This window comes from Alosa sapidissima, chromosome 9 (genome assembly GCF_018492685.1).
Source record: "Alosa sapidissima isolate fAloSap1 chromosome 9, fAloSap1.pri, whole genome shotgun sequence".
Lineage (NCBI taxonomy): Eukaryota > Metazoa > Chordata > Actinopteri > Clupeiformes > Clupeidae > Alosa > Alosa sapidissima.
This window is the reverse complement of record NC_055965.1, coordinates 23,375,230-23,401,360: the sequence shown is the minus strand read 5'-3', so window position 1 is coordinate 23,401,360 and position 26,131 is coordinate 23,375,230. Positions and strand designations below refer to the sequence as shown.

The 26,131-nt window shown below is 40.4% G+C and overlaps 2 protein-coding genes and 1 long non-coding RNA gene across 5 annotated transcripts in view; all 3 read left to right on the top strand.

Annotated features, from left to right (window-relative positions):
• The first annotated feature begins 1,319 nt into the window (after positions 1-1,319).
• LOC121719440 (polymeric immunoglobulin receptor-like) lies at positions 1,320-13,619 on the top strand. Of its 2 annotated transcripts, none has more exons than XM_042105077.1 (9): positions 1,320-1,381; positions 1,817-2,146; positions 2,278-2,616; positions 4,074-4,418; positions 4,544-4,882; positions 9,536-9,676; positions 10,236-10,334; positions 10,889-10,932; positions 12,192-13,619. In XM_042105077.1, exons 1-9 carry the CDS (start codon positions 1,333-1,335, stop codon positions 12,516-12,518), a joined length of 2,013 nt encoding a protein of 670 aa, XP_041961011.1. In that variant the 5' UTR covers positions 1,320-1,332; the 3' UTR covers positions 12,519-13,619. The 2 variants fall into 2 exon arrangements, with proteins under 2 accessions (XP_041961011.1, XP_041961012.1); XM_042105078.1 differs by lacking the exon at positions 1,320-1,381 and having other exon boundaries at positions 1,923-1,936; positions 2,041-2,146.
• Positions 13,620-18,542: 4,923 nt separating this feature from the next.
• LOC121719540 (CMRF35-like molecule 8) overlaps positions 18,543-26,131 on the top strand; it is a 37,016-nt gene continuing 29,427 nt past the window's right edge. Inside the window, exons 1-3 of the mRNA XM_042105270.1 lie at positions 18,543-18,636; positions 20,243-20,548; positions 25,811-25,948. Coding sequence (XP_041961204.1) covers positions 18,594-18,636; positions 20,243-20,548; positions 25,811-25,948 — 487 coding nt within the window. The 5' untranslated portion in view covers positions 18,543-18,593. The remainder of the gene's footprint in view (positions 18,637-20,242; positions 20,549-25,810; positions 25,949-26,131) is intronic.
• On the top strand, positions 21,240-23,117 carry LOC121719694. 2 transcript variants are annotated; one of them, XR_006034305.1, is made up of 5 exons: positions 21,240-21,431; positions 21,899-21,988; positions 22,075-22,198; positions 22,295-22,399; positions 22,643-23,117. It is a non-coding gene; the product is annotated as an uncharacterized LOC121719694 (long non-coding RNA). The 2 variants fall into 2 exon arrangements; XR_006034304.1 differs by having other exon boundaries at positions 22,295-23,117.

Sequence of the window (26,131 nt, the reverse complement as noted above, 5' to 3'; positions counted from 1 at the left end):
ACATAGTAAAACTATTCTACTAGTTTTTTTCACACATCAGCTAAGGTCACTGTCAAGGAAAGCCTGAAAGGCACAACTAAAGAGTCAAGCCAACCATGACTCTGACTGTGAAATGCTTTTCTAGCTTGTAGCAGAAAGCGCTTTTTTTTCTAGTGACACAAAACAGCTGCCAGGAAGAGCTATGTGTGTGACCTGTCTCAGCACACCCTGTACCTTAGATTATTTTTATTTCTGAGATAAAATGTGCAATATTTTCAGTATGCTGAATATTTTCAGTATGCATATGTTTTACTGTAAGTAACTTTGTTGAAACTTGCATCCACCAACTTTCTCTTGAAGTGTGAAAGAGGAACTGACTTTCTTTTTTTTCAACAGCTGCAGAGCAGAATGCAAACAGCTAAACCACAGATGTGCCTGAGAATATAGTAACTCACCAGGGAGGAAGGATGAGAATAAATAGTAGCTGCTCTTACCGGAACACGTGTCAGTGTAGCCACAGCAACAAAGGCAGAGACTGACCTCCTGCTCCTACTCCTCTCCCTGGCTAATTGTATTGGCTAATTGGGCCTGAGTTCGGTGGCGATACTGTAGGGAGCCAGAAGGATCAATTGTTTCCACTGCTTATTTGAAACGAATGATCATTCTCTACATTCTCTACTAAGTGCAAGAATATCCGTCATCTCCAGATGTCTTTTCAGGTGTATTGTCACCTGCCCACTGTTCAGCTGGATACTCTGAAACGAGCGAGACCTCTCCAGTGACATGAAATTGAACAAACCAATCACATGCGACCAGTGTTTAATTCTGACAATCTATCTCTCTTTTATTAATTAACTTCGGCCTGACTCAGCCCACTTCATGTGTCTGACTTTGCTTTAGCCACGGTGCGCATGCATGCAAATGTACCGGCAAATGGGGCAGCTGTGGCCTACTGGTTAGCGCTTCCGATTTGTAACTGAAGGGTTGCCGGTTTGAACCCCAACCAGTAGGAACGGCTGAAATGCCCTTGAGCAAGGCATCTAACCCCTCACTGCTCCCGGAGCACCGCTGTAGCAGGCAGCTCACTGTGCCGGGATTAGTGTGTGCTTCACCTCACTGTGTGTTCATTGTGTGCTGTGTGTGTTTCACTAATTCATGGATTGAACTTTGCAACCACCAACTTTCTCTTAAAGTGTGAAAGAGGAAATAACTTTCTTTTTTTTCAACAGCTGCACAGCAGAATGCACACAGCTAACCCACAGATGTGCCTGAGAACATACTAACCCACCAGGGAGGAAGGGTGACAATAAACATCAACTGCTCTTACCGGAACACGTCTCAGTGCAGCCAACAATGAAGGCAGTGACTGACATCCTCCTCCCTCTCCTTTTCCTGGCTAAAGGTAACGCTAAATACAGCTAAATACAGACTGTACTTATTGACTTATGCATTCTACTGTATGTATACTGGATGTTCAATTTTGACAAGTTTAAAATTTGCAACCTCCAACTTTTTCTGGAAAGGGTGAAAGAGAAACTGCCTTTATTTTTTTTCAAAATCTGCAGAGCAGAATACAAAAAGCTGGTACATGCCGTACGTATTGACTTTAAAAATAAATAATAATGTTAAAGAAGTTATGAATATGATGCAAGTTTGGATTTCGGAAGGTTAACAAGTCTAAATTGTGCTACATGACCTAGTAGACATAAAAGTCAAAGTGGTCATGTCATCAACCAAAGAAGATCCAACCAGCTTTAATCCCTGGTACATACTTCGTTACACCAGCTTGCCAAGGCTCTAGTATGTGATTTTCAGTCTCATAGTTGTTTATTGGCAGGTGGGTGTTGTGCTTTTACTGTGGAAGGATATGCAGGAGATTCCATCATCATCAAGTGTAAATATAAGGATAAACACAGAGACCAAAACAAATACTTTTGCAAAGATGATGGCATTGGGGGTAAATATCTCTGTGATACTCAAATACAAACAGAGGGTAATAAAGGGTGGCAGACTAAAGGCAGATTCTCTCTGTATGACAATACGGACGGCGGATTCTTAAAGGTGATCATGAGAAACCTGACAAAGAGTGATGAGGGGAAGTACTGGTGTGGAGTGAAGAAAACCTTCTTAGATGACTACACAGAAGTCAATCTGAAAGTGAAAGAAGGTGAATGCTTTTCTTTTACTTTTGAATATGCATATTGTGTCAAGTTGCCTGTTTACAATGTTCATTAGTTACACTGAAGACACACTTTTAGACCTCTGAGCCTGAGACTCATTCACTTCTTTTTACCGCAGGAAAAGAGAAAGTCTATAGAGTGGCAGGGTATGTTGGAGATGACATCACCATCAAATGCAAGTATAAATATACTGATAAACACAAGATCAAGTATCTGTGTAAGAACACAGCTGTAGGGTGTGAGGATAGAATAAGAACAGACAGAAAGGACCAATGGGAGAGAAGAGACAGGTTCTCTCTCTATGACGACACCACTGGAGGGTTCTTCATGATCATCACCAAGCTCACCGAAGAGGATTCTGGGACATACTGGTGTGTTGTGGATGAACCAGTCTCAGCTGACTCTAAAGTGAGTGTCGACACATTCAAGACAATACAGCTGGATGTAGGCCCACACAGTAAGTCTCTATATATAACTTTTATCAGAGACTAATGCAAAAATGATTGAATGAATATGTATCGCACTTATCAGCAACCACTACAAAGCTCAGTGTCACAAAGTGCTTTAGACAAGACACAACAGTGAGACATGTCAGATTCATCAGACTCAACAGTGATCAGGGATGATGATTTATAAATATTTTGCACTGCAAGACAATGAATTAGGCTACATTGGCATCATGCAATAATATAATCCACAGTAGAACTACGCTACCGGTACTTCACACAACCTGTACTTAGTATGTGCACATTTTGACAGCTGCACATTGCATGAAAAGTGGGATGTTCGTAAGCACCCCTGAAATCTCCCTTGGAATTTTTCTCTCTCTCTCTCTCTCTCTCTCTATTTCTCTCTCTCCCTCTCTCTCTCTCTCTCTCTCTCTCTCTCTATTTCTCTCTCTCTCTCTCTCTCTCTCTCTCTCTCTATCTCTCTCTCTCTCTCCCTCTCTCTCTCTATTTCTCTCTCTCTCCCTCTCTCTCTCTATCTCTCTATCTCTCTCTCTCTCCCTCTCTCTCTCTATCTCTCTCTCCCTCCCTCTCTCTCTCTCTCTCCCTCTCTCTCTCTATCTCTCTCTCTCTCCCTCTCTCTCTCTCCCTCTCTCTCTCTCTATCTCTCTCTCTCTCTCTCCCTCTCTATCTCTCTCTCTCTATCTCTCTCTCCCTCTCTCTCTCTATCTCTCTCTCTCTCTCTCCCTCTCTCTCTCTCTCTCAATTTACAGCTTGTGAACGTATCGTTCGTCTGTGCCACATATCGACGGAAACGTACCGTAACGACGTATGTCGAGAGATAGCGGAGGTGCTAATGGTCACTTTTAAACAAAAATATCACTCGTAATTGGTTGCCAGATCTGTCACTATTGGTCACCCAATAGTATAAATGTAAACCCCAATAATTAAACAATATATATATATATATATATATATAAATAATTTTATTATTGGGGTTATATTCATATGATTTGCTATTATGTTGTATATTCATGTCATTGTTATCCTATATTACCATCAAGGACATGAATGAATTTATTGAGGAGAGGAAAATTTGTTATGTTTATTCAAAGAAAGAGCTTTATTAGCACAAACGCAAACACACAACTATGGACAAAGCGAGATCTGCCCACACAACAAATGGGAAGCTCACAAGAAGCCCAAAATCTTACAGCACCGTGAAGTGGCTTTTGGCCACCTCGGAGCTGTACGTAACATGGCGGAATTCTGTCTGAAATCGGTCCATTTTGCAGATTGCAACAGGGTTTAGTTTTGTGGGCCTCAAGTGTTTTAAGGGGCTGTGTGCGTGTCTGTGTGTGTGTGCGTGTGTGTGTGTGTGTTTGATTTGATCAGGGGGACATAGGACATGCCCTTAGCCATTCATGTCGGTGTCACTTTGCATAAACCTGTTCAACTCTACCATTAGGTGGACTTCCATCCATTAAAATGATTGGGTATGTGGGAGGTGCAGTGATGATTAAGTGTAGCTTCTTACGTAACTACGCCACCAAAAAGAAATACCTCCGCAAGATGATATCTCCTGGACCTGGATATGAAGACAAAATAACAACTGATGTCAATGACAAGTGGACTACATTGGACCGCTTCTCTCTATTTTATAACTCCTCTGGAAACTTCTCTCTTGTGAAAATCAGAGAGCTGACCAATGATGATGTTGGGACATACCAGTGTGCAGTGGACATACCATTTAATTACAATAGGCAAGTTAGTGTTGGCGAGCACATGGATGTGCGTCTGCTTGTGGAGAAAGGTGAGGTAAAAGTCACTTCTCTGAAGTGTTAAATGATGGTGGAATACTTTATACTTGTATTGTATTTTGTATGTGTTTTCTTGAATAATGACCGGATAACTATAATTGTTTCATATTCAAATCAGATGCTTGTTGTGAAAGCCATGTGCGGATTAATGTCGTTCCTGGAGAACAACTTAACATCAGCTGCAAGTATCCTGTTCGACACAGAGCCAATCCCAAGTTCTTCTGCAGGGAAAATGATCATTTTGAATGTAGATACAAGTTTACGAGCCAAGACAGCAGGGAGAAGAGAGAGATGGGTCTGTACTCTCTTCATGACGACAAGGGGAGCAGGGTGGTTGTTGTGTCCTTCAAAAACATCACCAATTTTGAAAGTGGACAATACTGGTGTGGAGTGCAGGTAAACAGGGAATTAGGAGGCTACAAGACGTTCATCACCAAGATCTCACTACGTGTTAAAGGTAAGAAAATGTATGTTTGAGGTGGAGCTGTAGCACTGTGGTAACGTCGGCGGTGGTATTATACACAGGGGCAGCCGTGGCCTACTGGTTAGGGCTTCGGACTTATAACCGGAGGGACCAGTAGGCACGGCTGAAGTGCCCTTGAGCAAGGCACCTAACCCCTCATTGCTCCCCAAGTGCTGCTGTAGCAGGCAGCTCACTGTGTTGGGAGTAGTGTGTGCTTTACCTCACTGTGTGTCCACTGTGTGCTCAGTTTTTTTCACTAATTCACAGATTGGGATAAATGGAGAGACCAAATTTCCCTCAGGGGATCAAAAGAGTATATATACTTATACTTATACAGGCCCAGTACTCACAGTGACCCCGGTTCAAATCTGGCCTGAGGTCTTCTATGGCTTTTTTTGAAGTTGCTTTTGTAAGCTTTCTGTCTTTACCAGACATCCCAACCTGCAAAAAGTAATTTCAGGGAGGTATCACGAAGTCCCCCCCCCCCAAAAAAAAATAAATAATAATTAATTAATAAATAATAATAATATTAATAATAAAAACTTTTGCCTACTTAGTTACTGAAATACAGATTAATATGTTTGTTCAATAATGTCTAGTCAGCACACCAAATAAGGCCTATAGATAGAAATTGTGAAAATAAAGTATGTAGATTTTGGTAGTTTGGTCTTTTCATGTAGCATTGGCAACTAGCCATCTAGTATAGGCCTGAATAATATGCACATGAATTGACACTAGTTCAACTCACCTCAACATGTTTTTTGCAATCATTTAACCCGCCATGGGCAATGCTAAAGTCACTGTTACAAACAGTGCAGCGTGCAAAACTAGGCCTATCATTCTTTTTTACTCTTATGATTATGAGACAAGGGTACACTTTGAAATGGGTCTTACATTTTCCTTTTTTGGGGGCACTGACTCTGCCATGACGCTCCTGTTCCTAGATACACTGAACTGATTAAGTTCGGGAGAAAAGAGATAAAAAGCTCGCCTACACTGAAAACTGATTGGTTGATTTAGCGAAACAGGCCAATCAGGATGCTCTCTGTCTTGGATGCGCTCAGGCACACACGCAACACCCCTCTCTCTCCCTCCTGTCGTGTGCGCGCTACCAGAGAATGTCTAATAAGGGCGCTACACTCAGATGCACACGCGATTTTAAGTCTCGGTCTGTGTGATCGCTCGCTCTAGATCCCGGGAGATTTTATCTAATTTGCGGGCGTCAGGGAGCCGCTATCAACATGCGGGAGACTCCCGGAACTTCCGGGAGACTTGGGATGTCTGCTTTACTGTCAATCTTGTAAGCCTTAAAGGGACACCAGGCAACGTTTTCGTGTTAATTACTCATCTTTGTAAGTCAGTATATGGTTAAATGACTCATTACAGGGCGAATGAAGACTCTCTCGCCCGCCCCTACTGCCTGTAGGAAGAATATCCCGCTTGCAAGTTCAGTGTATCGTACCCGCTGACCGAAGCAGGATCAGTTTACATCCTGCATCCACAGCACAGAGGCAGGCTAGCAATTGTTGCAAACGTGTGTATAATGGCAGAGCCGGCGAAGAAGCAGCGAAAACCCTTGACGGAAGATGCAAAGAAAAGGAAAAGAGCTTCAGAACGAGCGAGGGGGAGTTTTTCGTAGAGAAAAAGCATCAGGCTTGCCTGGTGTCCCTTTAACTTCATTTGTGCCGGTTTGTCCTAAGCTGGGGGTCGTTTCTAGAAAGCATCGTTTGCTAACTTGCGTCGCAACCTTGGTAGTTCGCTGCATCGTTCTTGGATTTGGTGTTTCTATAAAGGGTAGTTCGAACTCTCAATCGCAAACAAGGACGCAAAGTTTGGTCGTTTGAACTACTGCCCCTAGGCAGTCGCACTTGTGTCGTTCCTTGGTAGTTCCTGTTGGTGTCCGGAGCGCCTAACCAAAAATCACAACCGCCTAACCAAAATTTGCGAAGTGGATGTTTATCTCGTGACTCAATGATTGGTCTATCCTGTAGCTTTATTTTTGATTAAGACACTGACTCCCCTACTTGGCTCATTCTTGCTATTTATGTTAATTCAAGTATTGCCTTGCTTTTAGTATTATAATCTTCACAGACCCTGCATCAGCAGTGACAAATGGTGTAGTGGCTAAAGCAGATGACTTATTATCCCAACATTGTAGGTTCGATTTTCTGATGTGAGATTTTCCTCTTGCTTCTCGCTACCTGCAGGTGAACTAGTGTGACACGTAGATTCAATTGTTTTTGACTGATATATTGTACCAATGGTCTCTCGATGTAGAGTAATTATATACATAAATATGTATGGTCAAAACCTATTGTCTCGTAGGCCTACTCTTACTCAGAGATGAAAAGAAGAGATAGGATGCGAACTCCGGGCGAGCGCGCAGTGCACCGACGCGCTACCGTTAAGCCACGGGGCAGTTGATAATCTATGGGATACCCAGACATTTGTCCATGCTATATATTTTTTCCAACATAGATATTTAACACAAATAATGACTCATATTGGTCTGCTTAAGTTAACTGTTTTATATGCTTGCAATAGGTTTAGGTTTTGGCTGATGTAGGCTAATGACAATGCCAGCATTAGAAAAATTTCGACATAGGCCGTGACAGAACATTTCTAGGGTGTGGGGTAGTGATGGGTAAATGAAGCCTCGAGCGCTACTCGGCACATTTCCCTAATGTGCCGAGTAATGTGCCGAAGCTTCGAAACATGGAAGACAAGGAAAACACAGCGACATCTAGTGGTTTGCATAAATTATCGCAGCCACGGACTAGTGAAAAGAATGCCTACAACGTTCAACTCAATGCCAAAGCTTCGAAATGTTCTCATTTATTACATTAAAAGTGATTCAAGAAATTTGCATTTCTGTCTGTCTCAATTCAATACAATAAAATACGATTAGGCAACATAATCCCGTCACTCGTTATCACGTGAAGATTGGTGTTTTCGTGGAGGCGTGAAATCATGTGTTATCCCAGTCAATGGTCCAATCGGTCTCCCATCCACTTAACGACCGCAGTAGACACTACTTAGCTTCTGAACCAGGACGAAGTATTATCAACCTCAATACGCTATGGACGAGAGTGAAAAGGAAACGACCAGGCGCCTAATTAAACCAAACCCTATATGGCCCGACATGTTTTGACGTTTCATGAATCAAACTTTCAAAAAAAGGAAAATATTATGTCAGCCATTATTGTTAGGCCTACATAGAAATTATTAGCCTGTATTGCTTTTAAATTACATGATTGTTACATGAAGTTGAGACAAGATTGCAACGCAGACACGTTTTAATGTCATTGTTCTAAATGGCAAAGCTTTAGGCTAGGCCTAGGCTATTTCTTCTTTATTTCTATGTGCATGATGGAAAAAGAAAATAACGTAAATTCCCAAACAGAGAAAGCATCCTATATAAAACAGGGATACCCTATAGAAACACAAATTTTGCCTGACTCTTGCAATACGTAACACAACTCATTCCGACACTAGAGCGGGTGCCCTGGTTCGCGCAATTCAAAGCCTTTGAATCAGATTCCGAAGCAGTCACGTGGGTGTGTGTCCCAAACGAAGCTTCAGACGTCACACTCACAAACCGAGGCCTCTATTGTCATCAGTCACGTGATTTTTATGGAAACGACACAAGCCTCGAACCCGGGCTTCATCTGGCACGCCCCTTTCTGCTCGACACAAGCTCCGAAGCCTCGCTTTATTGGGCACATCACTAGTGTGGGGTATTACACGTTTCCACTGTTTCCACCAATGATATGTATGGCTGCTAGGGTTGCCACCTGTGTCTGACAAAAATCCTGGACATTTTGACCATCCAATCGACCTTTTTGTTTGTAAGCAACGGCGCCTTTCGCACATCTAACCCAAGATAAAAACCGTCACAAAAGCGACAATTGTATAGCTAAAATTAGTAAGAATGACAATTTCTAGTTATTTGTTTAGTTAATTGCTTTATTTAATAGCAGACCTTTATTATTTTGTTATATTTTCAACAGTTTTTAGTTGTGGACACCTGGGGGCAGTATTGAGAAAAAAGGGGGAATACATAATTAGGTTCTGCTTTTTTGCTTATGTGGAATAAACTTTCCTTTCTCTGTCTCTCCTTGTCCCACACACTCTCCGTCTCCACCTTACCATTTCTAATGAACCTCCACGGTGCGTGCCCCCACCACCACCACCCATGTTATGCTACGTAATTTTTGTAGAGCCAATAAGGCTGTGCATACGTTTATGGACGTAGGCACGCTTCAATTAAACTGAAATACACATTTTGCGATTCATGTACAAAAATCCAGGACATTCAGTGTCCAGGATTTTTATTTTCCTGGACAGACCATGAAAATCCTGGACAATCAGGAAAATCCTGGACAGGTGGCAACCCTAATCGCGGTGTTCGAACGTCGAAGGTAGCGAATTGCGACACAGGTACAATGCTTTCTGGAAACAGGTGTAACAGTGTCGTTGTTTGGTCGCAAGTTGCGTCGTACCATGGTGGTTGAGCAACGTTGTTGCTAACTTTTCTAGAAACGACCCCCTGCTTGGCTAGTTTGGCTAATCCATTTACATTTTAAGATTGAGCCATTGGTTTAGGACATTTAAAAAAAAAAAAAAAACATTGTTATATAATTTCAGCTTCACTAACTCCCAGTAGTTCATCACCAAGATCATCAACAGAGACACAATCAAAAACATCTACAGTGTCACTAAGACCAACCCCTGAGGAGGTGACTGTGCAGGTCAAAACCTCACCTGTAACAATCGCTCAAACACATGGTAAGCAGTTGACTTTTTCTAATTGTTCCCAGTCAGTTACTTAGCTAGTAGCTAATGTAAGCTAGGCAGCAAAAGTGAATTTTTAATTTTAGTACTTATAAAAGCTTGTGTCTCCTTATATTAATGATACATGACATAGACAAAGTATGCATTGACGACAACAAGATTATGGCTAAAATATATGCAACTCAAAGTGTACTGAGTTGGAAATTCAGTAAAAAAGCTAGAGCCTGTTGTGAGTAGTCAAAGTTATTCATACAGATGCAAGAAAAACATGAAAGGCTAGATATCTGCTAAAATGGACTGTTTTATTCCCCAGCCTAATTTTAAGGTTTTAAATTGGCTTAACATGGCATCTGAGCATTTTGCATTTGACAGACTAAAGTTGCAAAGTTGTTCTATGTTAGCATCAGAGAAAAAATAATAAGAGCTAAGATAAAATACTCTGGTCATATATTCTATGGGAACTTTAATGGTATGGTTATAAAGTGTTCTCTTATATCTCAATGTGACTGTGTTTCCTACAGTATGTGTGCACTCTGTATGATGTGTTCTTCAGGTTCTCCAGTGGTTCTGCCCATCTCCATGATCATAATGTTGATTTTGATGGGAATCGTTCTCTTCACTTTTGTCGAGTGCAGAGAGAGCAGGGGTAAAGGTCAGTAGACGGACGGCACATTCTCATCCCTGCTATCATTCTCACTATATCACCTCTCACTCTCTCATGCTCAACTGTGTGCTGAGTGTGTTTCACTAATTCACGGATTGGGATAAATGCAGAGACCAAATTTCCCTCACAGGATCAAAAGAGTATATATACTATACTTATCGATATCTCTTTCTCTCTAATTATTCCTGTTCTCTGAAAACCTGGAAAAATGGGTGGGCCAGGCCACAATTTTTTTTTTTTTAATTTTGTGTCAAACAGCCTAGCCTAGTGAGTTGGTGAGGGCTTTATTGCAGTAAGTGCTCCCCCTGGTGTACATAAGATGCAAATGCACATCCTCTGTGCAGCTCAGTCTCACCCTGTGCCGTGGCACTAAGGTACTTCGACATGTTTGCATTTTAAGGAATTGTTTTATTATAATGTGTAGCTGTGTTGGTCTTTGGAAAGAAATTGTTGCAGATTACTTAGAAAATGTGTTTTTAAGAGAAGTGTGTGTGTGTGTGTGTGTGTGTGTATTTGTGTGTTGTTTGTATTTGTGTCATCAGAACCAACCTCAATCCTAACCAACACTCAAGACAACAACGAACAAGTAAGCAAACAATACTCTTACATAACATTTGTTTTTAAAAGAAACATCATGTATGGTACATCAATTCCTAAAATGCTTTACATACTTTAATATCATATGTTATTCAGCAATATGTAGCATAATGCACATAATGTTTACTTATGTTCAAATCAAGACACCATTGGCATTGCTTATATTAACAATGTTATTGGTTATCATTTTAAACAAATATGTATGATATATACATTTTTAAATTACCTTAAAAGGCTATTTCAGCATATACACTACAATAATTTCACAGTCTCATAGCTTGTGGGAGGTATACCCAGAATGGTTACGATCTTATGGTATAATCAAGTTTTCAATAGACCTCTGAAGTTCGCCTAAAAATGGAACCAAAGCTGCCATATTTGCCCATTTAAGGAGATCCGGCTGTTAATTGAAGCTAACTACCTATGGCAAGTTGCATTACAAGTAAGCTCTGGGGTAGTAAAAATCAAAGTTCTCCATTTTGACGTACCGGTGATCACAATATCCACTCGAAGGCAGGGGACAAAAGTGTGTCGAGCAAAAATCTGCATTTCTGATTTCTTTGTCCCCGCAAAAGTTCATTAGGTACGATAATTCAAAATCCCGGTTACACTTGGTTACTTGACAGTATCGACATAAAAATGACATGACACTATCATGAATGTGTCATAAACAAGTCATAAACGTTTATGACATAACGCTTCTGTCATTAAGTGACATTCGGTATTTGTCATAACAAGTTAGGATTAGGGTTAGGATTAGGGTTGGGGTTAGGGTTCATGTGTCATGACAGTGTCATATGTCCATGACAGTGTCATGTCACTCTTATGCCGATACTGTCAAGTAAAGTGTTACCAAAATGATGTTACCCTAATGAGGCATTCCTTGTCAGATCATCACACTTTTAGGACCGCTTCGCTACAGATGTTATTGAAACTTGGAATGCTGATTCAGACTTATAAGAAACACATGTTTAAGTGGGATCTGAGCTAATGAAGTTTTAATGAATTTACCTCATTTTCGTATCGTTTTAAAGCTCTATATTTGTTTTGTATACAATATGGTTACTGAAAACGGTCAGTTACCATTTCATAAGTGATAATAATATTCAAAATTCAATAGCAAAAACATATATGTTTTAAAATTATTCACACTTTTACAAAGGTTAGCTTGTAATATCATCAACATCTCCAGAAAGTTTGGTACAATGTACCTCTGTCTGTCACCATGCCGTCTCCTTTTTTTTTCAGAGAGCAGACTGTGATTATGAAGAGGTCAAGGACACCGACATCTCAGCATCTGGACACAGCACTGTGTGTGCTGTGTACGCTGTGGCTCAACTCCCCACAGACACCTGCACTGACCCACATTGCTCAACTGTCCAATTACACATAAGCCCTGGAGATGACCCGACATACTCAACAATGCAATACTCACCTGGAGATCACTCTGAAGGCTCTGGCTATGCCTCTGTCACTTTCCGGAAGAATCTGTCCTCCAACAATGAATCTGTCACACTCAATACAGATGAACTCTCCTGTGATTATGCAACTGTGAACTGCCCTTCCCATACTTAGATGTCATTTAGTTCTTAAAATGTGAATATATTGGATATTTTTTAGTTTAAGTAAAACTAAAATAATTACAGTACATGACGGCAAGTATTTCAGCAAGACATTATTTTTGTTCTCACTGACTTTGGTCTGGTCGTCCAAAATAAGCCTTAGTTACTCTCTCACCTGACTCATGATCTTCAACGAAAATGGGAGGAAATTACTCACTAGGTCATGGTCAATTATTCAGTTAAGGATGATATTGATACGAAAATGGGATGAAGTTACTCTCACTAGATTATGGTCAATTATTCAGTTAAGGATGATATTGATACGAAAATGGGATGAAGTTACTCTCACTAGATTATGATCAATTATTCAGTTAAGGATGATATTGATACGAAAATGGGATGAAGTTACTCTCACTAGATTATGATCAATTATTCAGTTAAGGATGATATTGATACGAAAATTAGATGAAGTTACTCTCACTAGGTCATGGTCAATTATTCAGTTAAAGGATTATATTGGATTGGATTGTCCCGAGAGATTCTGGTTTGATTTAATAGGGGGGGGGGGGGGGGGGGGTTGCCTTTTGTAACCACTGTGCCTCTGTTTCTGTATGTGTTTGAAGTGAGAGGTTGTCATTTGAGTTGCCATTTGGTCTCTGTCCCCTCCCTCTCTGTGTTCCCTCTAAGATCAATGAAATCACAACTGAACCCCAAGTTAGTGATGTCTTTATCAAATGATCTTATTCATGTTTGGTATCATGCTACTGATAAACAATACATGTAGATATGATATTTCAGAAATGTAAGAGAACCCTCATGGTTCATAGGCCCACATTTATGAATAGGGTCTCTGTGTAAATGTCTATTTGATATTTGATTTAAGAGTGTCTTTGTTCTGGTTGGATAGAAAGGAAAGTTACAAAGACTTTGAGTTCTTCTGCTTCTTATACTGTATGTGTGTAACAATATATGTGCCAGGAATGCTATACTGTATTTGTTTTTTTACTGATAATCTATTTTAAATTGTTTTTATATTGTTGTTTAATGCTTTATTTTTATTATCTGTAGTATGTGATTATTCCTGCCATTACAATAATGTAAAATAACACTTTACTTGACGGGTGAGTTCATAACACATTCATAGCAGCTGTCATAAACTGCACATAAAGAATTCATGACTGTTTCGTGAGTCATGACTGAACATTCATACCATGAATGTGGAAGAAAGAACGATGACAACTTGTAAAAATAAAAGTCCAACAATCGCAAAGCAGCATTGTCGTTTTTGTTCCAAACCTCTTACCTGATCACGTCACATCTGAGTCAATGGGCTACTCCAGTGCCAAAACGACAGAACATGATCAAGCAAATATTTTTTGTTTCATAAAAAAATATTTGTTTTATGATGTTAACCTTTGTAGATAATTTCTCATCATTTGCTACTGGGAATGTCCATTGTCCAGCCGTTCCAGGTTAACAAATATGGGTCAGCTGAATGTAGGCTAGTTTACCTCCCAGTGTTAAACTCGAATTACGAATACTTGTATAGTAAAGTGACATTCAATGTAGACTTCATAAGATATTCATGAAATATTTACAAAGGCTGGAGAGAAAAATGGCAATGCTGCTTTGCGATTATTGGACTTTTATTTTGACAAGATGTCGTCGTTCTGTCTTCCACATTCATGAAAGATTTGTTATGAAAGTTGAGTCATATCTCATGAAACAGTCATGAATGCTTTATGTGCAGTTTATGACAGCTGGATGTGTTATGAACTCACCCGTCAAGTAAAGTGTTACCCTAAATTATTTTACACATGTTAGCATTTCATTCCTGATATTATTTGCTTCCAGTACTAAAATAAGTTTAAGTTTCACATAATCTTTGACAATAGAACATGAGTGGCTACCCTTTATAGTAACATTTTACTCAGATTTGACTGTGTTATCTTACACAGGAAATAAGGTTGAACTTATAAGGTTGAAGCTTTGTGATTGCTTTGCTATTGTGCCTTTAATGCATTATACTTAGTGTAAAACAAATAAATAAATACATTTATTTGTCTCAAGTGACCAATCTTAAATGCAGTCATAATAGATAATAAAAAAAGAGGTTACTCACTTGAGTTGGGAATCTGTAAAAACATTTACTTGGAAAATAAAAGAGAAAGAGTGGGCAAAGACCCCAGTTTGTAAGCTCGTCTGATAAACATGTATTATAGCAGTGGTCCCCAAACTACGGCCCATGGGTCGGATACGGCCCGCCACCTCATTTTGGGTGGCGCCCCAAAACATGTCCATGGTATACAGTATAGCATCCGGCCCGCACAGGAGTACGACACCGTGAAACTATAACCTCCTTAATTTCCCCCCGCAAACTTCCAGCAACGTTCTGGCAACAATGAGAAGTTTGCCACTAGTGGCAAATGTGTTCGCCAGTGATTTGCCACCCACACTTAGCCAATAATGGCAAACTTCCAGTGAAAAACCTGACAAAAACCTCATTTGTATGTGAAAATATGACCTTGCGACAACTGCTGTTCTGAAAACCGCCAGAAACCTGAAAGGGGTGGCCACAGATGTGTTGAGATTTTTATCTTTTTGTATCTCTTCTAACCTCCTCACCCACCAGTTACCCTTGACCACACTTTAAAGGTGCCATGTGTAATATCTGCCAAAAAATCAATTCATACTCCACATTCCATAAAAGATGGGGGCAGTATACCTCCAGAAAGTGAGTTGGTCTACCCTAGAGTAACAACCGAGAATCGTGTATTGCAGTTTGGCTGGCGGTTATGTTGCCCACATACCGCCTCCCATGGCCGAAACTGGTATTATGACACCTGTCGGGCTGTGGCTAGTAATTTAGCATGCTAATTCTGGTTGATATCTCTGCAGCACTACACCTTGCCATTTTTTTAATGACATCATCGCCCTTATTTCTTCTCATTCGTTTGATGCGTGTAGCTCATTTTTTGGATATTTTTACCTCAATTCTTACACATGGCACATTTAATATTTGTGGAAGTGAAACTGTGATCTTGTCGCACTTACTAGATGTAGCACTGCCCGAAATGGGTGTGTATATACCTATTAATAGAATCTGCATCAGTCGTTTTTCTACCCACCCACACACAGCCGTCAGACATCAGTGCAAAAACTGCAGATTTAGCTATTTACAAATGCTGCTACATTGGGTGAAAACACAGTTTAACATCCCATTGGCTATACTATGGAATGACCTCGTTTAAGTTTCTGGTAAATTGCAAAACAGCCAGTCAAATTACAACCATTCCTCAAATATTGACTCACTGTGTTGACTAGCTGGAATTGTTTGGGACTCAACCCAAGCCAGAGCTAGGACTGTGTATAGTATGAATAGCATGAGTAGTTGACTTAGAAGCACAGACTCTGCCTTTAAGGCCAGATGACCCAGCATGGCTGATCTGTAAATGTGTGTGTGTGTGTGTGTGTGTTTGTGTGTCTGTGTGTGTGTGTGTGTGTGTCTGTGTCTGTGTGTGTGTCTGTGTGTGTGTCTGTGTGTGTGTGTGTGTGTCTGTGTGTGTGTGTGTATGTGTGTGTGTGTGTATGTGTGTGTGTGTGTGTGTGTGTGTCTGTGTGTGTGTGTGTGTGTCTGTGTGTGTGAGGGGGGGGGGGCAGAAAGAGAGAGAGAGATTAAAAGTGTGTGCGTGTGTGTAAGGGGTACTCTTTTTTCACAAAATGGAAATAAAAGATTGAGCCTTGTCAAAAAAGAGCCCCTTATTCATTTACACATATATGTGGATTTAAAATGTACATTTTAGGTATAAGTATATATACTCTTTTGATCCCGTGAGGGAAATTTGGTCTCTGTATTTGTCCCAATCCGTGAATTAGTGAAACACACTCAGCACACAGTGAAGCAGTGAGGGGAAGCACACACTAATCCCGGTGCAGTGAGCTGCCTGCAACAACAGCGGTGCTCGGGGAGGTTGGGTTGAATTTTACTGTGTGTGTGCGTGTGTGTACAGTAGACACATGCCTGCAGCAACCAACTCTCGTTATGCTAACTCTTGCTGAAGTGACTGCATTTTCATGTTTGCCGATACATGTTTAATTAACCCATTTCCATAACATTGAATGATTGGGCGGATTGGCTGCTGCGTTAAATCGGGTTCGGGTTCAAGACAAATAGCCTATTTTATTTATTATTATTTTTTGCCGGTCAGGCGGTGCAGATTGATTGTCATAATGGGTCCGCGAGTAGGCTACTTGTCGGTAAAAAACAAGATGGTCTTAGTAAAACTATTTCTGATTTAAAATTGCACATACACAATTTCCATTAACTATTTCTATGTCAAGCCAAGTGAGGGGTTAGGTGCCTTGCTCAAGGGCACTTCGTTCGTTTTGTGTGTGTGTGTGTGTGTGTGTGTGTGTGTGTGTGTGTGCTGACCAGTAACACTCAAATATAATTGGAGTATACTTTCTTTTACTCACACTATTGGTTAGGGACTTCACAGCAACCCAAACTCCCTCCGTCACGTGCCTGGCAGAAGTGGATTTGAAGTGTGTTTCATATCAAAGAGAGGATCCACACACCAGGGAGCCCGTCTAAGTTTTATTATTTATTTATTTATTTATTGATTGATTGATTGATTTATTGTGATGTTTCAAGCCCCGCGGCTCTTCCTCATCACAGCTCTTTTATATCATACTACCTTCAATGGTTTATGTCTAATACCCTGTACCTGTAAATACCTCAGTTTTTTTTGTATTATGGTCCGATGCAATTCGTATTTTTGGCAGAAGAGAAAGCCTAAACAATTTAATAAGACCAGAACTGTTGAACAGATAGGGACCGTTTGTTTGTAGCAACAGGAAGATGGGAGCATAACGTTTGTTTCCACAGTTACCAAACATTTGTGACATGCATCATGGAGCAACGGAACTCATGTTCTAACCCCTCTGCATTCTGTTTCCCTCCAACATGTGGAGGTTGCTTCCCTCCTACACGCCTGGAGTTGTCATGACCATAAATAGCCAGAGGAAATGGCATAAGCACTGAGACAGAGACCACAATAGATAGGTCATCGATTGTGTTACTGTTTAACTCAGCAAGTTGAAAATAATGCCAAACATTTTTTTATATACTTATGCCAATCCTATACAAACAGTTTGTTAATATAACATCTTTGTGCTATCTAGGCACTTTCCTTCATATCTCACACCTTTGTCATTCTGATAAAATGTATGAAGCTGTTGGTGAGTCTGGTAGTGCGGGAGCGCAGGCTTCTGTACCTCTTCCCAGAGGGCAGTAGATCGAACAGATTGTGACCCCGCTCACAATCTGTTCGATCTACTGCCCTCTGGGAAGAGGTACAGAAGCCTGCGCTCCCGCACTACCAGACTCACCAACAGCTTCATACACCAAGCTGTAAGGATGCTGAACTCTCTCCCTCCTCTCCCCCCTCCACCCTCAGCTACATAACATCCTGGACATTGGACCCACAATGGCCGCGTGCACTACTCCACTTGCACACTTGCACACTTGTACACTTTACAACTTGTTGTTGTTGTCCTGAAAACACAACACTTCTGCTGCTCTTACATAACTTGCACCACTATGTCACTTTCTTTCTTACTTAGGTCAAACAGAACTACCCAAGCCTTTTATTGGCCTGACTTTGCACTAGTATTTTATTGACTGTCTATGCACAATTTAAACCAAATTTTGCTGCTCTTATTTTTTTCATTATTATATGTGCCCTCTTATTTACTTACTTTTTTGTTTACTTGAATGTTATGTTTGTCTGTGGACTTAAATTGGTAAAATATGTCTTGTCTTCACCGTGGGATAGAGATAAACGTAATTTCGATCTCTTTGTATGTCTGGAACATGTGAAGAAATTGACAATAAAGCTGACTTTGACTTTGACTTTGACTGATCGAAATTGACCTACAAAGAGGAAATTGCACAATCACAATTGGAGGCGTGCATAGCACGCACTGAGCTCTCCCAGTGCCTGAAAAAGTAGTCTATAGTCTCCTAACAGCCCTGAGCTGGGTAGACGAGTGCCTGGTTAAGTCCACGGGTCCTGCTGGAACGAAAATGGATGGGATGATTGCCATTCTCTTCCTCTGCTTATTCTCAGGTATAGACACTTTAATCTGTATTAGTTTATTGTGTTTTGGCCATTACGGTCAGCATTAAAGGTAGTCTTTATCAGTAGTAAGTGTTGTCTTTTAGCCATTACAGTCAGTATCACGTGTTTTCTTTTGCTCAGAAGGTGTGTATCTAGTGTTGCTTGACAGTGTAGTGGTTAAGAAGGCTTCCACCGTTGTGCCCACAAGCAAGGCGCTTAAAGGAGAATTCCGGTGTGATATTGACCTAAGTGTGTTGAAACATGATACCGAGTGTGAACGTATGTGTCATAGCCCATCTTGGCTTGTCCCCTGCACTCCAAAATCTGGCGCTAGTTAGCCAATGTTACCAACAGCTTTTTCAATGGTGGTGCTTCGGCATCGGGCTAGCCATGCAAATAAATCACTGTTTTACACCATTTACGAGGCTCAATGCATCTCCACACTTCATAGGTAGACTTCCGAGGGCCCTGACATTTAAAACGAGACATTGAGAACAGCTCTTTGCCTCTGATGAAAATGTAGGCAAATTGGCAAAGTTTTGTAAAAGCACTCAGTATTACAATGTAACAACTATATGTAGGTACCCACAAATACATAATGCAAGTACAATGATAGTACCTGATAGTACATGTTGTTACACAGGTTGTACCACTGTACCTAATTAGGTAGGTACACTGTAACAGCGACACATTAAAATAAAGTGTTACCAAAACTATAATAAGTTGCTCCAGGGACAGTGTAGTCCCTTGTAATGTAACACACAAATATAACTCACTTTGAATGGAAAGTGTCTGTTAAATGAATAATTGTAAATTAACCTCTTTGTTTTGTGAAATGTTTTAAAGGTGCCATGTGTAAGAATTGAGGTAAAAATATCCAAAAAATGAGCTACACGCATCAAACGAATGAGAAGAAATAAGGGCGATGATGTCATTAAAAAAATGCCAAGGTATAGTGCTGCAGAGATATCAACCAGAATTAGCATGCTAAATTACTAGCCACAGCCCGACAGGTGTCATAATACCAGTTTCGGCCATGGGAGGCGGTATGCGGGCAACATAACCGCCAGCCAAACTGCAATACACGATTCTCGGTTGTTACTCTAGGGTAGACCAACTCACTTTCTGGAGGTATACTGCCCCCATCTTTTATGGAATGTGGAGTATGAATTGATTTTTTGGCAGATATTACACATGGCACCTTTAATGTTTAGTGTTCCTATAATGGTCTTAAAGCAACACCAAAGAGTTTTTTGTACCTTAAAATAATGTTTCCAAAATAGTTTCAGCGGTTCATCAATTCGCAACAGGGTGAACGGCACTTCTGCATTCGCTTTGCGACCCTCTATCGGCTATAACCACTATGTAAGTTTGCCAGATCGGGTAGTGGATCTGTAGTTCGATGGAATGAAACATAAGAAACTACAAATTTGACGTGATTCTGATGTCGCAATTCATCATACTTTCATAAAATCATGCAACATACTCTACCTTGTCTGTGGACATGTTATTTGCAGAGCCAGTGATGGATAAACAAATAGCATGCGTGCGACAGAGGAAAAGTGCTTTGGTGTTGCTTTAACTGTTTTGGTGCTAACTTGTGTTTGACCTTTAGCGCCCTCTTCAGGTGAAAGCCTGATTTTGACTCATGCTGTTGGTGGCAGTGTTGACATCACCTGCGAAATAAAAGATCCTGCTAGCAGTGACAAGTTTCTCTGTAAGGGAGACAGCACGTCGACCTGCACTAAGTTGTACCTGAATGACAACAACAAGAAATACTCTCTTACTTATGGAGAGCGGGAGAAATACTTCAAGGTCACCATCGAGAACTTGGACAGAAGTGATGCTGGAACTTATTGGTGTGGATTAAAATTTTCCCGCTACACGAGCATCTATCATAAAGTAGAAATTGACATTTCAGGTAAAAAAATAAATAAAAAATAAAGTTAAAGATACACAGCAAATTTCTGGAGTTCAAAAATCTTGAGTTAAACAAAAAAGTGTTAAAGTGTTAGATTTTGGGAGTTTATTCTCTACATTTAACTACAGCTTGTGTTCAGGGTAACTCTTTGGTGGTAATATTTCGGTGTTCATTTATTGGGTGTTGAGGAGCCTGATTCAACACTACATCTTAGTTAACAGCTTTGCCGCAGCGCTCTGCTCAGCAGTTTTCACTTGGACTTCATCATGACTCTTGAGCCAGGTAAAGTGTGATTTTACTTCTTACTTCTACTGTTCCTATACTTACTTTACTATACTTTTACTTCTAATGTTATATTAGGCTGTGGAGGACGATAATAGGACGTATAATAATGGTACATTACATTTTGTCAGACTGTGATAGCCAAACTTGCTAGCAGCTAGCTGCTGTAGTTTGCCCCAAACCTTTCGGGACTCTTGAGGCAGGTAAAAGTGCCATTTTACTCCTCAAACTAACGTTATATTATACTTCTATCCGTATATAACGGCACATTTTTATGTTTTGTCGAAGACTGATTGCAAGGCCAACCTCACTAGCTAGCTAGCTGCTGAAGTTAGCTCCAAACTTTTTTTTTAGTTACACTGTAGCCCCAGATAGCCCCAAACTTGTCATAGCCTACCATGCGTTTGCACATCACGCATGGAATTAACATCATAATCGTCATTACTGTTATTTCTTTGTGTATTTAAGTTCACATTAGCCTACGCTGTTTCTTGTCTTATCAACGTATACTGAACAGTAATGTTGTTGTTTCCTTAGTTGACCCGGCACGGCTGGACCATTACAGACGCGAGGAGGGGACCTGTGAGGGAATTACGACACGGTAAGTTAAGCTTTATTTATCTACAATTTTGCTTAAGTGAACAGTCGGACAGCTTGCACTGCTACTGTCTGTCTCACATGAGAGGCTGATATAACGTAAATGGCGGAAACACAGTCGCCTTAGTTGCTAAACTTAACTTTCCCCTACAGTAGCTAACAAGCAGTAACTTAAGTGTTGTTTGAAACTGTTCTTTACTGTCACGTGTTGTGATGTTATCTGTCACTGCGTGAAACTGAGTCTGGATGTCAGTGAACGTGTTAGATTGAGTTTGACGGTAACTCTTTTATAAGCTTAAAGGCTGTCTGTCAGTCATTTTCATTGTAAAGACATGACTGACCACTGAATATTATGCTAAACATGCTATAGATTGAATAAAAGCTACTACAAAGACTCTTTTGTTAGAGTGACAGTCCACATGTTGCATTAAATGCATACTTTACTGGTAAAATTATGATTTCTCCCTCCAGTGGTCAAGATGTTGTTGAAGGTATAACATGGAAGGACAAAGAAATATGTGAAACTGGAAGAGGTCAGCTTCTCAGATTTTATCAATGCAGGTAGGTGATGTACCTACAGTATGTGTTTTCTGATGCCATTGAAGGGGAAATAATAATTTAATAACGTGTTGAATGTTGTGTTTCAGTGATGCAGAAGTTTCTCATACCAGAAGATAAAGTGCTAAAAGTCGCAGGTGAGCAGGGCAGATGAGGATGTCTTTCCAGAACCTGCAACAGAAGCAATGTGTTTTGTCATCTCTACTGATGATGGTAAGGGGATTGAACATTTCCTAGTTTGTTTGTTTTTGGCATAGGGTTAGCAATCAAAAAATGTATTGTAACTCTCCTTTATCATGTGCATTTCAGTTGTCCCACTTGCAGAATCATCCGAGAACATAGCTGACTACTCACACCCAATAGAGTTTGCAGACTACTCCAACCTGATGGAATTTGTGACACTTACACCTTGTGGTAGGCAGGCTTATAGTAAATCTTTATTATGAAATACAAAATGGCTCTCTCATCTAATGGGGCAAGTTGTGATTTACTGCAAGTAAACTAAACCTTGGTGTTCTTTGGTGTCGAGATCTTTTGGAATGAAAACATGCTAGTTCTTGATCTTCCTTGGCACCCTACTGTATATGGCAGTTTTGTGTTTGTTAATTTATGATTGTATGTGCCCTGTAACCTAATGTTGTTATTTGTGGTCCTCAGATTTTACACTACTGCAGCTAGATGGCGAAGGGTCTTCCTCCCAAGTCTTTCAGATACGTTGTCCCTCTCAAGCAGTCTAAGCAGTCCTCAAAGCGATGCTGGTTCTCAAATGATTCAACCGGTCATAGACAGCACCCGCGCAAAAAATTTAATCTTTTAACTTCCATACTTTGTTCTTGTTGGCCTTTCTTCAAAGCCCAGCTTAATTAATGTCTTAATTTTGTCGTTAATTGTTGTTTTGTATTTTAAGTGAAAACATCCCAAGAAAGATACTGGTTCTAGAAACGGATAGATTAAGACATTTCAAATCTTTTGATGCTCGAATGTCCTATGGGTGTGATTGTATGTTGTATGTTGTGTCAGAGGGTTTTATCTTTTAATGTATCAACATTGCTGACTTAATATAAGCTATATGGAATTCACCCTTGTTTTTATGTACATGTTTATGCACTTAAATTACAGGTTTAAACTCTACGTCAGCGGTCCCCAACCACCGGTACCAGGCCGTGGGACATTCCTAACCGGGCCGTAGCCTACGACATGAGTTTTAAAAAAAATGCATGCAAACTAAACTAAATTTAATTCGCAATAATGTCACGTTTTTACATGGCATAGGCCTATATGCAGTTGTTTGATTGCACGCATGTTTGCATTTTGCAAGGTCTATTTTCTTACGTCTGTCTGTCCCGCCTTCAACACTTTTACATATTGCCTTCAGCGCTGCGCAGCCTCAGGTCAGCTCACTTCACTTGATCAGTTCTTGGCGAACGGTAGTGTCACACGAAGTTAGCTAAACTGCTATAATGAGCAACAAAAAAACAAGCAACTGGCCAGAGTGTTTGAGTTGCGAGAGCCGCTGCAGAGATTTCTTACAGAAAAAAAGTCACCGTTAGCTGCACATTTTAGTGATGAGGACTGGGTGTCAAAACTCGCTTACCTGTGTGGCATATTCGGGTTGCTTAATGACCTCAACCTGTCACTCCAGGGGAGAATGACGACTGTCTTTAAACTGTCAGATAAAGTCACTGTATTTAAAGCCAAGCTTGATTTGTGGGGACGAATGGGAACGGGGTGTATTTGATATGTTCCAAACAGTAGTGGGGGTTTTGGGAGAGACTGAGGCAGGGCCCTTTCTCTCGCAGCTGGTGCGCGATCACCTTGTTGCGCTTTCAAATGAGTTTGAGCGTTAGGCTACTTCCCATCCTCCAAAGATCCACGGCAAACCAATGAGTGGGTCCGCAACCCATTTGTCAATATCCAGAATAGTCCTACCTTGTCAGCGCAGGAGGAAGAGCAGTTGATCGAAATTGCAAATGACGGTAGTCTTAAGAGTGCGTATGAGGAAACCTCTCTGGCGGGTTTTTGGATCAAAACCAAAGCAGAATATCCCGAGATAGCCGTAAAAGCGCTGAAAACGTTGCTACCATTTTCCACCACGTATCTATGCGAGACCGGGTTTTCTGCAATGACTGCAACTAAGACCAAATTGTGCAATCGACTGGACATTTCAAACACACTGTGGGTGTCACTGTCTTCCATCACCTCCAGATTGAACCTTCTTGTTGCAGGGAAACAAGCACAGGGCTCCCACTGATTATATTCATAATGCACGTTCCCATTTAGTTCCCATGTTTTGTTCCCATATTTTGTTAAGCATGTTCACACTTGATAGATGTAGCTTCAAGTTGTTAAATTTTCATAGTTCATAGGCCTATTGTTAAATTTTTACTTCTTCAAGTTCATGTTTTTCACATTTTTAGAGTTTGTTACCTTCACTGTTCATACATAACTGGAGCTAGTTCTTTTCAAGTAATGCATGCACAACACATATGGAACATCGAACCTCCAACCCACTACCTCCCCACCGGTCCGTGAAAAAAAAAAGGGAATCAAACCGGTCCATGGCACATAAAAGGTTGGGGACCCCTGCTCTACGTCATGTTAATACATTACTGCATTACTGAAAAGTTCTTCATTATCTTGTCAGCAATGCTTTTATACAATGTTTGCACTCTTTGCACTACAGAGATGTGGTACTGACATGATTTTTGAAATATCCAACTGCTTGTCAATTGTTTAGCTGCTGTTAAAGCAGTTTGTTTTAAATATGAAATTGGGGCCGCACTAAACACAATATGTTTGGTTGGTTGGCTGTAACCGTGGCCTACTGGTTAGCACTTTGGACTTGTAACCGGAGGGTTGCCGGTTCGAACCCCGACCAGTAGGCACGGCTGAAGTGCCCTTGAGCAAGGCACCTAACCCTCACTGCTCCCCGAGCGCCGCTGTTGTTGCAGGCAGCTCACTGCGCCGGGATTAGTGTGTGCTTCACCTCACTGTGTGTACACTGTGTGCTGAGTGTGTTTCACTAATTCACGGATTGGGATAAATGCAGAGACCAAATTTCCCTCACGGGATAAAAAGAATATATATAATATATATATATATATATATATATATATATATATATAAACAGATTGTCATTCAAAAGGTCAAACATGAATTAAAAATAAATATGTGTGGTAATAAATGTTTTCTGTAGTAATTTTAAACTAAAATATTATTTGTGTTTTTAATGATTAACTCTGAAAAGTGTTAAATAAAACATATTTTTAGTGTTAACTGTTAACACATGAAAGAGTTCACATTAAAATTAACTCCAGGTGAGAGTTGTATTTTACCCCAACTGGGATTAGAATTTTAACTCCCACAAGTGTTCAGTTTTAATTCCAGAAAAGAGTTTAAAATCAACTCCCGGAAAAGAGTTACTTTAACTTTTCCCTGGAGTACATTCGATGGTCTCACATGTACACTTAAATGTAGTTGATATAAACTCCCAGAGAGTTTATTCCAAAGACCAGAATTTGCTGTGTATATAGAATTTCAATAATATATATTTAACCCCAGGCAGTCTAGGGCAATTTTTGTAGTTCTGACATGCAGTTATATCTAAAAAATATAACAATTTTGAATTCTGCACAATGTTAGGTACAATTCGGAAGTATTGCTATGTGTATCATACTGTATGGGTATGTTCTGTAAAATCCCTCTTAAATCCAGTAATAGTAATGCACTGTGTCACACCAGCCAATGCAGGTGTGGAGTGGAAGTTAACTTGTAGTTATGTAGTTTGCATGACCTTGCATGACCTTACCCCAGTTCCATCAACAGTGCCAACCAGCAGCAGCCATCAAGCATCACCAACTGCAGGACCATTAACAACAACAGCGTTAGCAGCTGTATTAACGCCAACAACATATTCCAGTCCACTACCAACCCAGCAGGCAGAACTCCATGTCAAAAGTACAGGTAACTCTTAAAAAAAAAATACAAAAATAAAACCTGATGTACACTGAAATCAACAGTTTATTTACCTTCACAGACGGGCTATACACCTGATCCACTGTGATCAATGGAAATGACTACACCGGAGGTGATAGCCATGCGTACATTCAAAAAATTAGATCAGTGTTCTAAAATGATTTGTAAACT